At 38.7% G+C, this 16,802-nt stretch overlaps 1 protein-coding gene across 4 annotated transcripts in view; it reads right to left on the bottom strand.

Moving 5' to 3' along the window:
- Nucleotides 1-1,636: 1,636 nt before the first annotated feature.
- tln1 (talin 1) overlaps nucleotides 1,637-16,802 on the bottom strand; it is a 131,840-nt gene continuing 116,674 nt past the window's right edge. For all 4 annotated transcript variants that reach the window (XM_057818300.1, XM_057818297.1, XM_057818299.1 and 1 more), the window contains 7 exons: nucleotides 16,298-16,403; nucleotides 14,732-14,856; nucleotides 14,372-14,497; nucleotides 14,153-14,215; nucleotides 13,887-14,069; nucleotides 6,471-6,596; nucleotides 1,637-2,926 (listed from right to left, as the gene is read on the bottom strand). In XM_057818300.1, the coding sequence (XP_057674283.1) occupies nucleotides 2,792-2,926; nucleotides 6,471-6,596; nucleotides 13,887-14,069; nucleotides 14,153-14,215; nucleotides 14,372-14,497; nucleotides 14,732-14,856; nucleotides 16,298-16,403 (864 nt within the window). In that variant the 3' untranslated portion in view covers nucleotides 1,637-2,791. The remainder of the gene's footprint in view (nucleotides 2,927-6,470; nucleotides 6,597-13,886; nucleotides 14,070-14,152; nucleotides 14,216-14,371; nucleotides 14,498-14,731; nucleotides 14,857-16,297; nucleotides 16,404-16,802) is intronic.

Below are 16,802 nucleotides of genomic sequence, written 5' to 3'. Positions count from 1 at the left end.
GAGTACATGTACTTATAGGATAAGTATACGTAAGTACACTTGTTTGAAGTACAAGTACACGTACGTGTAGTGCACGCATGTACATGTAGATGTAGTACGAGTACACCGAAGTACACGTACGTGTAGTACAGACAAGTACACGTACTTGTAGCACGAGTGCACGCAAGTGCACGTACGTGTAGCATGAGTGCACGCAAGTGCACGTACGTGTAGCACGCGAGCACGCAAGTGCACGTACGTGTAGCACGCGAGCACGCAAGTGCACGTACGTGTAGCACGCGAGCACGCAAGTACACGTACTTGTAGCACGCAAGTACACGTACTTGTAGCACGCGAACATGCAAGTACACGTACTTGTAGCACGCGAACACGTAAGTACACGTACTTCTAGCACGCGAACACGCAAGTACACGTACTTGTAGAGCAAGTAAACGTACTTGTAGCACGAGTACACTCAAGTACACACACATGTAGGACCCGCAAGTCCACGTCAGTGAAGTACACGCAAGTACACACATGTGGTACAAGTACACGCACGTGTAGTACAAGTCCACATACCTGTAATACGAGTGCACGCAAGTACACGTACCTGTAATACGAGTGCACGCAAGTACACGTACTTGTAGCACGCGAACACGCAAGTACACGTACTTGTAGCACGCGAACACGCAAGTACACGTACTTGAAGCGCGCGAACACGCAAGTACACGTACTTGAAGCGCGCGAATTCGCAAGTACACATACTTGAAGAGCAAGTAAACGTACTTGTAGCACGAGTACACGCAAGTACACGTACGTGTAGTATGAGTACACGTACTTGTAGCACGAGTACACTCAAGTACACACACGTGTAGGACCCGCAAGTACACGTCAGTGTAGTACACGCAAGTACACGTACGTGTGGTACAAGTACATGCACATGTGGTACATGTACGTGCACGTGTAGTACAAGTACACGCATGTGTAGTACAAGTACACATACCTGTAATACGAGTACACGCAAGTACACAGACTTATAGGACGAGTATACACAAGGACACTCGTTTGTTGTACGAGTACATGCACGTGTAATTTGAGTACACATAATTACATGTAAGTGTAGTATGAGTACACGTACTTGTAGTACGAGTACACCCAAGTACACGTATGTGTTGGGCCTGCAAGTACACATAAGTGTGGTACACACAAGTACGTGTAGTACAAGTACACGTACTTGTAGGACGAGTATGCACAAGTACACTCGTTTGAAGTACAAGTACATGTATGTGTAGTGCACGCAAGTACACGTAGGTGTAGTACAAATACACGCAGGTACATTTACGTGTAGTACGAGTACACGCAAGTACACCTTCGTGTAGGATGATTACAGACAAGTACACATAAAAACAATCAAAACAGTAACAACCATAATGAACTAAGCATCAACTTTGGGAAGGAAAAAAAAAAAAAAAATCTTGGCCTAACCATTGAGAATCGGGTTAGAAGCACTTCCCCAAAAAACTGTATAATGTCTATCCATCTATTATGGTCATTTAATTAATAATTGAAGTGCAAATTGGTCCTTTAATTATACCACGCGGTAGGTGACTTATACCCAACCAAAAAGTATAATACATGAAAACAAGAAAGTCAAGCGTTTCAATGAAAACTGGCTTTATTGCATATACATAGCTCTTACAGTACACCATTGCATACTACTGTTTTCCACCAGTATTACATTGAGAACAAAGTCATATGAAAGAATAGTGGCGACTTAAAATTAGAGTAGGAATAGCTGTGCCAAATATTCTTTAAAATGTGAATTTAAATGATGCTCTCTTGAATTAATGAAGTGAATAAGTGCATTGTTGGATAAATGACAGGCATCAGGAGTTTATTAATTACTCAATGACTTGATACATTCAATATAAAGGCACTTTCAGAAATAATTATAGACTGGCAAAAATAGTTTGAATCTTAGTAAAGGGAAAGCATTATGTAACCTAAAAGTAATGCATAGACAGATAACCGTAAACTATACCATTAGAGGGATTCCCCAAAAGTTCATTAGTTATGCAGACAATACTTTGGCAAAGGTTCAATTAATCATTTCACATCCAAATACAGTTAATATGACGTTAAATATTATGGTCTCACAATTTCAACCAGTCTGTTTATCATAATTCAAGACTAAATACTGTCACTGTTTATTTAAAAAAAAAAGGTCAAATACGAATGAAAGTAACTAATAAATCTAAAATCTAAAGCTAAATCTGTAAAAAATATATTTTCCCACGCTTCCATTGCAATGTTATTGCTTTCATTTCAAAACTACTAATTAATATTTCATATTGCCATGTGATCATGACACATTTACAAAAAAATGTTTTGCATAGAGATTTCTGTTTTCATCGAGCAGAGATTGTGTTCACTTTCAGCTGTCGAAATTCTACGTTGGCAGGAATTTATTGATAAAATCTTATGACTTTTAACGAAGGCACGTGGCATGTCCAAAATGCGGACATACATTTAAAAAAAAAAAAAATGAGGAGCTCAATATTTTGAAAAGTACATAATTGTACAGTACATATCAAAAAGCAGACATACCTTATAAGGCTTATACATCTATTTCTGTATCAAAGTTAAACACTGGTATTATAGCACATTTTTCTTTGACAATGATTTAATTACAGGCACAAATTCAGAATCATGGCTGTGGAATTAGTTGATGTTTCATCTCTCTCCCTCTCTACATGTAGCTGGTTAAAGGTCCTGAGCATTCCATGGATTGCCATTTGCACTACTGATTTACTCACTGTTCCTGACCGTCTTCCCGCAGCTCCGAAGGCAGAAACTTGTACTGCTGCTGCCTGATCATGGCCAGCCTCTTCCTAGCTTCATCCAGCTCCCTTTCTTTGCGAAGCATCTCCTCTTGTGCGGCGATGATCTGCAACACAACGACAAAAAAACGAAATTTATTGTTGCGTCATATCCGCAGGTTGTCTTAGGAAAATTCAGTCATGTGAAAAAATTAGGACACCCCATTAAATACTCAGTTCTCTAATAAAATACTTCCACATATCAATTTTTATCTTATTTTTCTTTATCTCTGCAAAAAAAAAGTGATTTAATTGCAGGTAAACAACAAAAATTAACATTGTTTTACGCATGAAACCAAATATATCAACAAAAATGCATGTCAGGGAAGCTCAAGTTTAAACTCCGAGACAAGTGTCAACTCGATAGCTCGATGAGAAATGAATCGTACCCTAACCATGAATTGCTTTGCTTCGAAGGCTTTATGAACAAGAGCTCTCGGGTACAAAATGATGTGATTCAGCAAGGAGCTGTGATCTGATCGGGTCCGATCACGTCATTTTCAAAGTATCGGAATCGGCAAAAAAAATATCGGACATGCCTTTTTTCAATATACCGTAATTTCTGGACTATAAGGCGCACCTGACTATAAGCCGCCAGCCACTAAATTTGACATGAAAACGACATAAGCCGCACTGGACTATAAGTCGCAGTTGTCCTTATTGTATTATGGGATATTTACACCAAAAGATATCAACTGCTAACACTTCATTTGACAAAGGCATTATATGACTGTCATGAAACCAAATGAACGACCATGAAGCTTTGAACCAATTGGCTGCAAAGCCTTATTGTTTCAAAAAACTTCATTCGGCCATCACTGCTCCCTTGGGGGAGACAGTCAACCTCTGCTGCCACCTGCTGTCAACACTGTTGTCATCCAACATTCCTCTTAGCATGCATTGCGGCACTACAGATGTAAATAACAATCAAAATTCATGTTCTCTGCTAATTATTTCTTCAGTTACTGTTCCAGTTGTTTCATTAATTGCTAGCTATTGTATTTGGTAACATTTTCTTGGATGGTGGTGCCATAATACTGTCATAATTATTACATGACACTGTCATAAGCATTATTGAATGCTTATAATAGATGTCAGTTAGTGTCATCCCGCAAATTATCTCACTTTTGAATGGACGCAAAAGATCTCAGCTGGACATAAATGGAGTTAGTGATATAATATGCCACATGACACATATTGACATCTGTAATAAGCATTCAGTAGTGCCCATGATAGTGTCATGTCGTAATTATGACGTTCTTATGACAGTCTTATGATGCCGCTGTCAAATAAAGTTTTACCTATTAACCCAAATAAATCATCAAATAAGCCGCACTGGACTGTAAGCCACAGGATTCAAAACGAGGGAAAAAAGTAGCGGCTTATAGTCCAAAAATTAGGGTATATATATATATTTTTTATTATATCGTTGTCTAATTGTATTTAACATTACAGACAAAATGTCTTACACCCATCCAGAGTCTTTAGTTTTGGCTTACAGTAGGGCTATCAATTTTATCGCGTTAATGGCGGTAATTAATTTTTTAAAATTAATCACGTTAAAATATATACCGAAATTAATGCATGCGCTGCACGACCCATTCACGCATTGTCGCGTTCAATCTATGATGGCGCTGCTTTACCTATAATTAGAGCTAAAAGGCAGCGTAAAATGAGTAGAGAAAAAAATCTTTTTTTCAGTTTTAATTGTTTAGTTCTACTTGAATCTCTCAAGATTGTTAATTGATATCAAATATCCATATGACCGGTGTTGCCACAGGTTACTTGAAAAAGTAACTTAATTACTGATTACGCCTCAAAAAAGTAATCTAGTTACTTTACTGATTACTTCATTATCAAAGTAACTAAGTTACTTTAAAAGTAATCTATCAGTTACTTTTTACCCATTTTTCTCCCTTTGCCGCCTCAACATAAGAATGACAACAGAAAAATGTCATCACATGTAATTGACTTTCCGATAATTGAATTTAAAGGGGAATATCAGAATTTCGCGCTAGCTTAGCCACTCCGGAGCCCTGAAACTAACAAATATCTGACAAACTGCTTGGAATTCGTTGAAATCAACTCCACCGACCAATTAAACCCCGCTAACTCTAAGATCAAGCCTAATGTCAAAACTTCAGAATTTCGGGTTATGGTTAACAGCATATCAGTGCCAATGTAAAACAATGCGACGGCACAATAATCAACAACACACAAGTGGATTGTACAGTGCAATAAACACAAGGGTGGTGGCGGACGCGGATGCGCGTGTAGCCGTGCACATTAACAACCCGGAAGTACTCCTCTCAACACACACGCGGTCAATTTGGCCACAAAACGTGGCGGCAACTAAGCACTTTACACTCAGTCGGACTTACAACACATCCCACAGATGCTAAACGAACACATCACCTCACAGCATGAATGTGCAACACGCAAATGATGTAAACAAAGCTTGACAACTTGGAGCGATGACTGCCCGTCGTTGCTACGGCAAAGCTACGAAACACCCGCGCATGTAGGGGGTCCAACCTTTTGCTGATACCCTCAAGAATGAAGGAAAAATACTCACCTTCATCCATGGATATCCACAGATCAACATTCCCTCGCAACGTCTCAATACTCGGCGCGAATGTCCACTTGCCTCAGTCCCACAACACGTGACGCGAGACCAAAACAGGAAATAGCTAAGAGGTTGTCATGGAAACACGTGCCGGGAACCTTTTATTTTAGCATTTTCTATTCAAAATGCTCTTCGTACATGACTACAATATTCTTTATTCTACATACGTTATGAGGCAATGAAAAAATAGTAATGCAGAGACAGTAAGGAAACTAATCAGATTACTGGTGTAGAAAAATGAACGCGTTAGATTACTCGTTACTGAAAAAGTAATCAGATTACAAATACTGACAACGCTGCATATGACCAAATAGGTTTGAAAACACACAGGCTTCCATACGGTGTCCTAATTTTTTCACATGACTGTAGATGTACATACTGTCTACAGCTGCATTGCTGCAAGGATCAAATGGATGGAGGGTTAGGGTCAATTTGGAGTAAGAGTAATGTGCGTGCAGACTTTTTTGTAGTTGCAACAAAACTTTTAATTGCAGGGGTCAATTTGGTGGGAAGGTAACTTGTGGTTTGTGAAAAATATTTTTTTGTAGTTGTAGGAAGCTTTGAGAAGTCAAGCTCTTCTGATTGGTCAAAATGGCATTCTAAAGTAAACAAACCCGCTCAAGCTTTACAAGTACGAATCACTTCTCTGCCACTTCAATTGGTGCAATGGTAACTTGTGTTTGTAGACGGAATACAAAGAACTTTCGACTTGTACAGTCCAAATTTTTCAACCTGGTTACTAAATCTACAAGTTACTTTTTCTCCAAATAGAAAATTGTTTCTTGTAGCATTTTTTGCTACAACAACACATTCCTACAACAAGTTACTTATGTACAAAGTTTTACCTCCAATAGCAGATTGTCATTGATCAGACCCGACACTGCACATTGCATTTAACTGGTTAATTGTGATGTTCTTGGCAGATAATCAGTGATCCTTGCCTACTGCACAAGATAGCATCAACAACAATTCCATCTTCGACTTACCTGAGCGATACCTCCAACCATCTTGCTCTTGACCACCACTGCTTGGTCATCTTGTGCATCAAATGCCGCTTTTTGCGCAGCCTTCACAAGATTATCCGAAGCCCTCTTCACAGCATTTCCAGCAGCCTACAGAAACACAGACATCAATTGAAAAAAATCCATACTTGTGGCACTGAAGAAACAAACATTTATTTAAGGCCATGAACTCATTTACAGTGAACACTAATGATATGAACACGTCACTAGGGTCCAATCACGTCAATTTCAAAGTATCGGAATCGGCAAAAAAATATCGGCCATGCCTTTCTTTCATATATATATACATATATATATATTTTTTTTAATTCAATCGTTTTCTAATTGTATTTAACGTTACAGGCATAATATGTTACACTCATCCAGAGTCTTAAGTTTAGGCTTAAGGTAGGGTTATCAAATTTATCCCGATAACGGTGGTAATCAATTTTTTAAAAATGTATCACGTTAAAATATTTAACGTAATTAATGCATGCGCTGCACGACCCACTCACGCATTGTCGCGCTCAATCTGTAATGGGGCCGTTTTACCTATATATAGAGATAAAAGGCAGCGTAATATGAGTAGAGTGAATTTTGGCAGCCTTTGGAGCCTTTTTTTAATTGGCTAAAGCCTTACAATCCCTCTCCTTACAATCACAAATATCATGGGAAGCAATATGGGGAAGCAAGGTAGCAATTGATCTTTTTCTTAACACCTTATGTTATTTCCCAACGCAGAGAAGATATATCAATTGGTAGCACTACGCACAGTCATGGTTCCACTTCCCATCATGCATTTGGGCATGGCTACAGTATCATTTACTGAAAGCTCAACAAATACACTAGATGGCAATATTTAGTCACAATATACAAAGTCACGAGTCTTTCTATCCGTGGATCCCTCTCACAGAAAGAATGTTAATAATGTAAATGCCATCTTGAGGATTTATTGTCATAATAAACAAATACAGTACTAATGTACTGTATGTTGAATGTATATATTCTTCCGAGTTTTATTCATTTTTTTCTTAATGCATTGCCAAAATGTATATGATCGGGAAAAATTATCGGGAATGATTGGAATTGAATCGGAAGCAAAAAAAAAAAAAGCAATCGGATCGGGAAATATCGGGATCGGCAGATACTCAAACTAAAACGATCGGGATCGGATCGGGAGCAAAACTTAGGCTAATATTCGTCAAAATCATTTGACATCTATTGGGTGTCTATTAGGCCTGAACGATATTGGAAAAAACTATTGCTGCAATTTTTGGGGGGTTTGCGATATTGTATTATTGCGATATAAAAAAAATAATTATATATTTATTATATATAGCGATATATTTTTTAATTTTCACTAGATGACTTGAATAGCTGTTTGAAAAGACTTTGGATGACTCACCATGACCACAGTGTACAGTGATCCCTCATTTTTCGCAGTTAATGGGGACCAGAACCCGCCGCGATAAGTGAAAAACCGTGAAGTTGCGCACCCCGCCCCCCAAATTGTTATTTTTTTGTGTGTGTGCTCAATGTATTTATTCCAATTTAGCATTGGAAAAAGATACATATAAGACATGTTTTTTTCTCACTTTTTCCCCAAAGTATGATTTTTAAAAAATGTGTGTGTGTGTGTGTGTGTGTATATATATATATATTAGGGCTGTCAAAATTATCGCGTTAACGGGCGGTAATTAATTTTTTAAATTAATCACGTTAAAATATTTGACGCAATTAACGCACATGTCCCGCTCAGACAGATTTAAATGACAGTAGAGTGAAATGCCCACTTGTTAATTGTGTTTTATGGAGTTTTGCTGCCCTCTGCTGGTGCTTGGGTGCGACTGATTTTACAGGCTTCAGCACCCATGAGCATTGTGTAAGTAATTATTGACATCCACAATGGCGGGCTACTAGTTTATTTTTTGATTGAAAATTTTACAGATTTTATTAAAACGAAAACATTAAGAGGGGTTTTAATATAAAATTTCTATAACTTGTACTAACATTTTTCTTTTAAGAACTACAAGTCTTTCTATCCATGGATCGCTTTAACAGAATGTTAATAATGTTAATGCCATCTTGTTGATTTATTGTTATAATAAACAAATACAGTCCTTATGTACCGTATGTTGAATGTACAGTGCCTTGCAAAAGTATTCGGCCCCCTTGAATCTTGCAACCTTTCGCCACATTTCAGGCTTCAAACATAAAGATATGAAATGTAATTTTTTTGTCAAGAATCAACAACAAGTGGGACACAATCGTGAAGTGGAACAACATTTCTTGGATAATTTAAACTTTTTTAACAAATAAAAAACTGAAAAGTGGGGCGTGCAATATTATTCGGCCCCTTTACTTTCAGTGCAGCAAACTCACTCCAGAAGTTCAGTGAGGATCTCTGAATGATCCAATGTTGTCCTAAATGACCGATGATGATAAATAGAATCCACCTGTGTGTAATCAAGTCTCCGTATAAATGCACCTGCTCTGTGATCGTCTCAGGGTTCTGTTTAAAGTGCAGAGAGCATTATGAAAACCAAGGAACACACCAGGCAGGTCCGAGATACTGTTGTGGAGAAGTTTAAAGCCGGATTTGGATACAAAAAGATTTCCCAAGCTTTAAACATCTCAAGGAGCACTGTGCAAGCCATCATATTGAAATGGAAGGAGCATCAGACCACTGCAACTTGGTTATATATATATATACATACATATAAATGGTTTTAAGCACTTCAAATGTAATAATTATGATCAACCAAATCATTTTTGAATAAGAATAAAGTACTGTAGTAGAAAAATGCTTGGCTTTATTAAATACTTCTGTTTATCTACCTTAGCTGTGACTCTTGGAGTGACATGTAGAAAATTACAAACTCCTCATGATCACTTCTGGCATTTATTATATATGTCTCGAACGTCTCAACACACACACACACATTCATTCCAAAGCAGCTTCCTTGCAGAAACTGTTTAACAAGTTAAACGATAATTGACACATGCTGCGCTGTGATGTCCGCTTCTTTGGCAAGATCAAAGACAACCAGCATCGTTAACTTTAATTAGCAAGTGCTCCAGTGATGGTGAGGTTCAAAGAGTTGGGAGAGGGAGGGTGTTAGGTTGTGCGCAGAGCAGAAAGCAAGGCGTATGTGGATTAAAAAAAATAAAAACTATCGCACGTCTTTGCGATGGGACTATCGCGCACGCACACATCGCGATGGCGATGTTTAAACGATATATCGCTCAGGCTTAGTGTCTATTCCTGTCAATGGCAGCGAATGAGTTAATTTTTTTTTAATGTTGACACATTTTCAGGGGAATGAGTGAACAGAAACACAAGTTTGTCCCTTGTGAGCAGCAACTCCTTAAAGGGAAAGGAAGCAACCACACTAGTGCTCTTGAGACCTGACAACCATAACATTTTTTTTTTTGGTGGTGCTAGGGAATTGCTGTAAAAGGAAGAAATGTGGACTGGTGTATCCCACTCAAAGGCAACCATTTCTCTCATTGGTCCGGGAAGAGGAGGTTTTCTCCTTTTACGGCTTTGTGGGCTGTGGCAGACTGCGAGTTAGTTGTAAATGACAGTCGCAAATATATGATAGAATTATTTTCCACTAGTTTATCTTTGGTTGGAAAGTTACTATTAATCATTCCCTAGTGTATGACAAGACTGTGAAGCTCCTTTTGACAGGATGTTGATGATGGGGCCTGTTTAGCAAAAAACAAAAATAAACAAATATCTAAAAATAGAAAATAATCATTTATGTTAAAACTTTTGTCAAGATAGTCTTTGGAAAACCTCAGCCTTAAAAGCACCATTGCAAAGAGTGACAAGACGAGATGTTAATAGTGTAATCGTAGGTCAGGGCTAATGTTTCCAGTGTTGGCTGCCATTGGTGGACCGGTGGATTGTTTCCAAGACCTCCCTAGACATAAATGTATGGGAATTACTGCGGTGGCAGCTGCAGGCCCAGAAGAGGAGGGGATAAGCCACTGCTGATTGGATCGGAGAACACGAGCTGGCTGATGTGCTCGCAGCTAAGATACACAGTCATAAATATAGTATTTAGAAGCATTTGGCATGGCAGGAGATAGCTGCACTTTCGAAGATTTGGAAGGAACCACAGACAGAGTGACGGTATCCCAAGTTAAGAGTTTTTGGAGACATGGACCAAGCAATGATTTGAGTTACGAGTACACTTGAGATCTTTGGCCTCTCCAGGGAAGCAATTTATGTGGACCCACTGAGCGGATCCTTGACTAACGCCATTTTAAGACACACCCACTGGCAGATGTGTTGGGTGACAACTGCCACTCCCACTAAATGCCATGCCACCTTAGTTGCTACCTCTAGAGCAGTGGTTATTAACTGAAGGTTAAGAAACGCAGCGCCCTATTTTGTACGCTGACTAAATCTAGTTAAAGTGGCATTTTAGACCAGGTTTTGGACTGGTTTGCCTTCAATTTACAGGCTTTATTCCATTTCATTCGAATGCTAGCACTCTATCTGATGGAAAGCGAAATCAGTTTGATCAGTGGAAGGTTGACAGGCACTTGGTATGAGGAAGTATAACATCTTTTCAATGATTCACGCAGCTTCACAGTCCTTTAAACAGGGTTGGAGCTGTGCATATCTAGAGCTGAGAGTACATTGTTCCACTCCAGCGAAACCAGACGAGTCATTGGCTAAAGGCTGTGTCTGGCGGTCTGTGGGCAGTGGGCGGGGCTCGGCTTGCCCGAACGCTCTGCTTCTCTGCATGACCATTGGATGATGTGTCTGAGGCTGAATCCCTTTTTGAGTGACAGTGAAATGAGAAAATCAGTGAGCTTATCATATTAACATCCGCGAAGGAAGTTTTCAATTTTCATTCCGTTGTTCTAAGTTCAACTGGAGACTCTCATAATCATCCTTGCGACACGTGCTTTGTTCAAAACGATTAGAGAAATATCGAGCTTAGTTTTGATGTTTTTTCTTCTGTTGTTGCTGCTTGTGTTTGGAGACTTTACTTCTGGCACTCTAGTTTCTTCCCCTACCGAGCAGCGGATGCCGCCGAGCCCCTCCACTGTCACAGAGCATTGACAGGCGGACACACTTTGAGCTTCCCCTCATTGAAACACCAGCATCCGCCACTGGTCCCTAGGTATGAGTATGTGCGTGATTGACTGCTAGTCTGCTTGTAGCCTGTGATTGGCTGGCAATGAAGTCAAGGTGTACATCATCTACTGCCCACAGTTAGCTGGGATAGGCTTCAGCACCCCCCACGAAGAAGGTGGATGAACATTATACTGTTTTGAATAAAAAACTATCATAGACTACAACGCTGCCATCCTCATTATTTAGGCTTCCTGACCGCTTCAATACGAACACTGTAATCTTGTAAAAGCTAATATTTGCATCAGGGATGTCCCGATTCGATCACGTGATCGGAAAGCGGGCCAATCGCGCCATTTTTCAGAGGATCGGAATCGGGTGAAAAGGGTCGGATTTTTTATTTTTTTAAAAACATGTTTTTCTTAGGGCTGTCAAACAATTAAAATTTTTAATCAAGTTAATTACAGCTTAAAAATTAATTAATCATAATTAATCGCAATTAATCGCAATTCAAACCATCTATAAAATATGCCATTTTTTTCTGTAAATTATTGTTGGAATGGAAAGATAACACACAAGATGGATATATATATATTCAACATGCGGTACATAAGGACTGTATTTGTTTATTATAACAATAAATCAACAAGATGGCATTAACACTGTTAACATTTTGTTAAAGCGACCCACGGATAGAAAGACTTGTAGTTCTTAAAAGATAATGTTAGTACAAGTTATAGAAATTTTATATTAAAACCCCTCTTATTGTTTTCATTTTAATAAAATTGGTAAAATTTTCAATCAAAAAATAAACTAGTAACCCGCCATTGTGGATGTCAATAATTACTTACACAATGCTCATGGGTGCTGAAGCCTATAAAAACAGTCGAACCCAAGCGCCAGCAGAGGGCAGCAAAACTCCACAAAACACAATTAACAAGTGGGCATTTCACTATACTGTCATTTAAATGTGTCTGAGCGGGGCATGTGCGTTAATTGAGTCAAATCTTTTAACGTGATTAATTTAAAAAATTAATTACCGCCCGTTAACGCGATAATTTTGACAGCACTTGTTTTTCTGCTTCATGCTCTTACAGCACCACAGACTCTGCGGTGCTCCCAAATTGTCCAGTTTGCGTTTGGTACTTAAAACTAACGATGATTGACAGGTTTGTAGCTTTGATCTTGCCAGAGAAGCTTGGTACCTTTACGATCAAAGGCACAAATCTGTTAACCATCATTAAACTTGCATAAGTTTGCTGTGGCAACTCATTGTGTAAGTGAGAGGCTGTTCTCTGGAGCGTGAGTGTCAAAGCTTGAGTGGACTCACTCAAAGAAGCATTTAACAAAGACAGCATTTTTCTACATTATTCTTTTTGAAAATAATTCACATTATGAAGGTGGCACATTGAGACAGTAAAATGTTTGGAACTTTTGTTCCCCCCAAAAATGTTTTTTTTTTTTTCCAGTATCGGATCGGGACTTGGTATCGGCAGATTCTCAAAATTAGGTGACTCAGAAAATCGGCGATCGGGACATCCCTAATTTACATTGTATTTTTTTCTGCTGACATGTTTTCAACATCAAGAACTATGAAATTAATAATTGCCTATGTTTGTTCTACTATATTACAATCTGAATTAGGGCTGCAGCATTAATCGATGAAGTAGTTCGAATAATCGAGTAATCTGATAAAGAACATAAAAAAAAAAATCAAACTACCTGAGCTGAGCCTCAAACGGTATAAAAAAAATAAATGATGATCTAAGTACAACAAAAGAACAATTGGCTAACTTACATAGCAAAAGTCCGCTAGCTTAAATGCTATAAAATGCTATTTTTTTTTCCTTTTTTTTTTTTTAACAATGCTCTTAACAAATTGGTCAGACACATATTTCCACAAAGAAACAGCTAAATATACCTATAAACTAAATTACGAATGCATTAAAAACATTAGCTCAAACAAAAACATATGTTGGTCTTAACAAGGAGCAGCTGGATTCAGCAACATTGAATAAGTTATGTCATATTCACCGTTGCCAATATAGGGCAGTGTATCCATCCAAATCAATAAAACTAAATGCAAACACTTTGAAAACAAACCATTACAACGCCACTTTAATTAATCGAATACTCAAAGCAGCAAAATCTAATTCGAATCTTTTTTCCTAATCAAATTTCTCGAGTTAACTGATTACTCGTTGCAGCCCTAATCTGATTCAGTCATCTTGACTGAATAAAAAATGGATTGTGAAAAATAAATTAGGGGTAGTATGTAGCGGTACTCATTGCCGCGCAGTGCTAACCTGAAGCCTCTTCATGGTCTGGGAGTCTTGGTCAGCTTTGACCTTGCAGGCCACCAGCAGCTGAGCAGTGGAAGCTGCCACCTGCTTGGCAGAAGATATGAGCTTTTCCTCACTTGCGTGTCCCTGAACCGCTGAGTTGGCAGCCTCACAAAGATTGTTGGTGGCTGCGGCTACCATTCGGGCCTAAGGGGTCAAAGGCGTGACATGTTATAGTTGGCTAGTTAAATATCTGATATAGATTTTAAAGCTGAATGTAGGAGACTCACAGCAGAAATCAGACCCTGAGACCATTGTCCATCATCCACTGCATTAGCTGGAATGGCTCCTACCTGTAAAAATGCAAATATTATACATCTGATGATGAGCTACGAATTGTTGATATCTCGCTGGCTGTCATTGATGGCAAGACACGTCCAATCCATTTCAATTGGTTGACTGGCAGTGATCATATACTTTATTGTTGACGGTGCTTGTGTGAGCCATACCTTTCCTTGAGCCACCAGCTCCCTCTGTGCTGCTGAAGCGGCTTTAACTAGAGCACTGGTGGCAGCAGCAATAGACTTGGCTGCCTCTAGAATTTGCTCCTCAAAGTTCAAGCTCTCATCAGCTTCCTGTTTAAGGAGAGTCAAACCAACAGTCAATAAACACGTCACACACAGCCGCCATGAAGAGCTGTGAAGCAGCTGTTAAAACGAAAAGGTGCCCTCATTTGGGAAAGTTAACAACTACAGACAATAGGGGTCAAGAATAACAAGATGAGGGACAGACAATATATTTCATGGCACAGACGGCTACCACGTACTGTATGCTGCTGCAGGTTTATACAGTATATAAACAGAAAAAACCTTGGGTTTGGTCCTGGGTCTCAGCTGCTCCAGTTTCTTGGCAGCTGCCTCAATGGCTGCTGCTGCTCCAAGCAGCTCATTTTCAGCGATGACAGTCGGGTCCTCAGGATCCACCCATTCGGTGCCTACAACACACTTTCAATGTTTCCAGCACTTTGGAAAGTCACCACAACAGCCAGCAATCAAAGCGGCTCCTCTCATTCCCTTTAAATATGGTGCGTTTACATCTTACATGGAGACATTTATGTGCAGAAAAGGTGCGTGAGAGGAGAATTGTCAATGCTCTTAACTAAAGATGTCCCAATCGATCGGGTCCGATCACGTCATTTTCAAAGTATCGGAATCGGCAAAAAAATATCGGACATGCCTTTTTTTTTTTAAATATATATATATTTTTTAATTGAATCGTTTTCTAATTGTATTCAACGTTACAGACAAAATGTCTTACATTCATCCCGAGTCTTTAGTTTTGGCTTAAAGTAGGGCTATCAAATTTATCGCGTAAACGGCGGAAATTAATTTTTTTAAAAAAATTAATCACGTTAAAATATTTAATGCAATTAACGCATGCGCTGCACGACCCAATCACGCATTGTCGCATTCAATCTATGATGGCGCCGTTTTACCCATAACTAGAGCTAACAGGCAGCGCAAAATGAGTAGAGAGAATTTTGGCAGTCTTTTGAGCCTCTTTTTAATTGGCTAAAGCCTTAAAATCCCTCTCTCAACAATTACAAATATCGTGGGAAGCAATGTGGGGAAGAAAGGTAGTAGTTGATCTTTTCCTTAACACCCTATGTTACTTCTCAACACAGAGAAGATATATCAATTGGTGCCACTACGCACAGTCATGGTTGCACTTCCCATCATGCATTTGGGCAGAACAGTTAAATGGCTACAGTATCATTTACTGAAAACTCACCAAATACACTAGATGGCAATATTTAGTCACAATATACATAGTCACATTTATCCTTTAAGAATTACAAGTCTTTCTATCCGTGGATCCCTCTCACAGAAAGAATGTTAATAATGTAAATGCCATCTTGAGGATTTATTGTCATAATAAACAAATACAGTACTTATGTACTGTATGTTGAATGTATATATTCGTCCGAGTTTTATTCATTTTTTTCTTAATGCAGTGCCAAAATGTATATGATTGGGAAAAATTATCGGGAATGATAGGAATTGAATCGGGAGCAAAAAAAAAAAAAGCAATCGGATCGGGAAATATCGGGATCGGCAGATACTCAAACTAAAAGCAAAAGCAAAAAAACATGATCGGAACAACCCTATTAATTATTATTAACTTGAACTGGTTGTAACACTTTCAAAAATGTAAACATTTTGGAAAAAAGTTCATGACAATCCTTGGATGACTTGGGAATAAAAAGATGTGCACCAAGGCATGTTTGAACTGTTTTTTTTAAGTTTATAAATACTCATAGAAAAATCAGACGCAAATTTCACAAAAAATGTTTGGAGTGTAAAGTGTTAAGCATATCACATTAGGCGCAAACAGAAACATATTTTGCGACTGAATTTTTGAGGTGAGGACAATACCTTTCATGGCCTCTGCAGCCTGAATCAATTCAGTGACAGACCCTGCAACCCTCTTGGAGTAGCTAGCCAACTGCTGCTTCATATCATGAGAGGGCTTCTGGATAATCTAAATGAGGTGGATAAAAAAATCGTTTTAACATCATGCACATAACTGATCGAGTAAATGCCTACTACAAAACTGGAACTTTATTTGGGGTCAATAAGAGGCTGCTTAATGGTGGCAGCTGTGTGCCGACTCATTTAGAAAGAGTTCGATTATGATTCGTGGATTCTGAATGAAGCCACTTCCCCAGTTATGAACGCATGTGCACGCTTGTCCCATCACATTATCTCAGTTGATTATTGTTACATCATTTTTTATATATGGCGGAAAACACTCAGGCGGAAAACACACAGGGCGAAAAAGCAGTTTCTGCTCTTGCACCCCTCTTTAAAATAAATTGCTGCATTTTAAGCCAAAAGAACTGTTGTATTTGATGGAACAATATGTCTATACGCTGCCATA

The sequence above is a fragment of the Corythoichthys intestinalis genome, chromosome 17 (genome assembly GCF_030265065.1).
Source record: "Corythoichthys intestinalis isolate RoL2023-P3 chromosome 17, ASM3026506v1, whole genome shotgun sequence".
In the NCBI taxonomy this organism is placed as follows: domain Eukaryota; kingdom Metazoa; phylum Chordata; class Actinopteri; order Syngnathiformes; family Syngnathidae; genus Corythoichthys; species Corythoichthys intestinalis.
The sequence above is the reverse complement of the archived record's forward strand: the minus strand, read 5'-3'. Positions and strand labels throughout refer to the sequence as shown.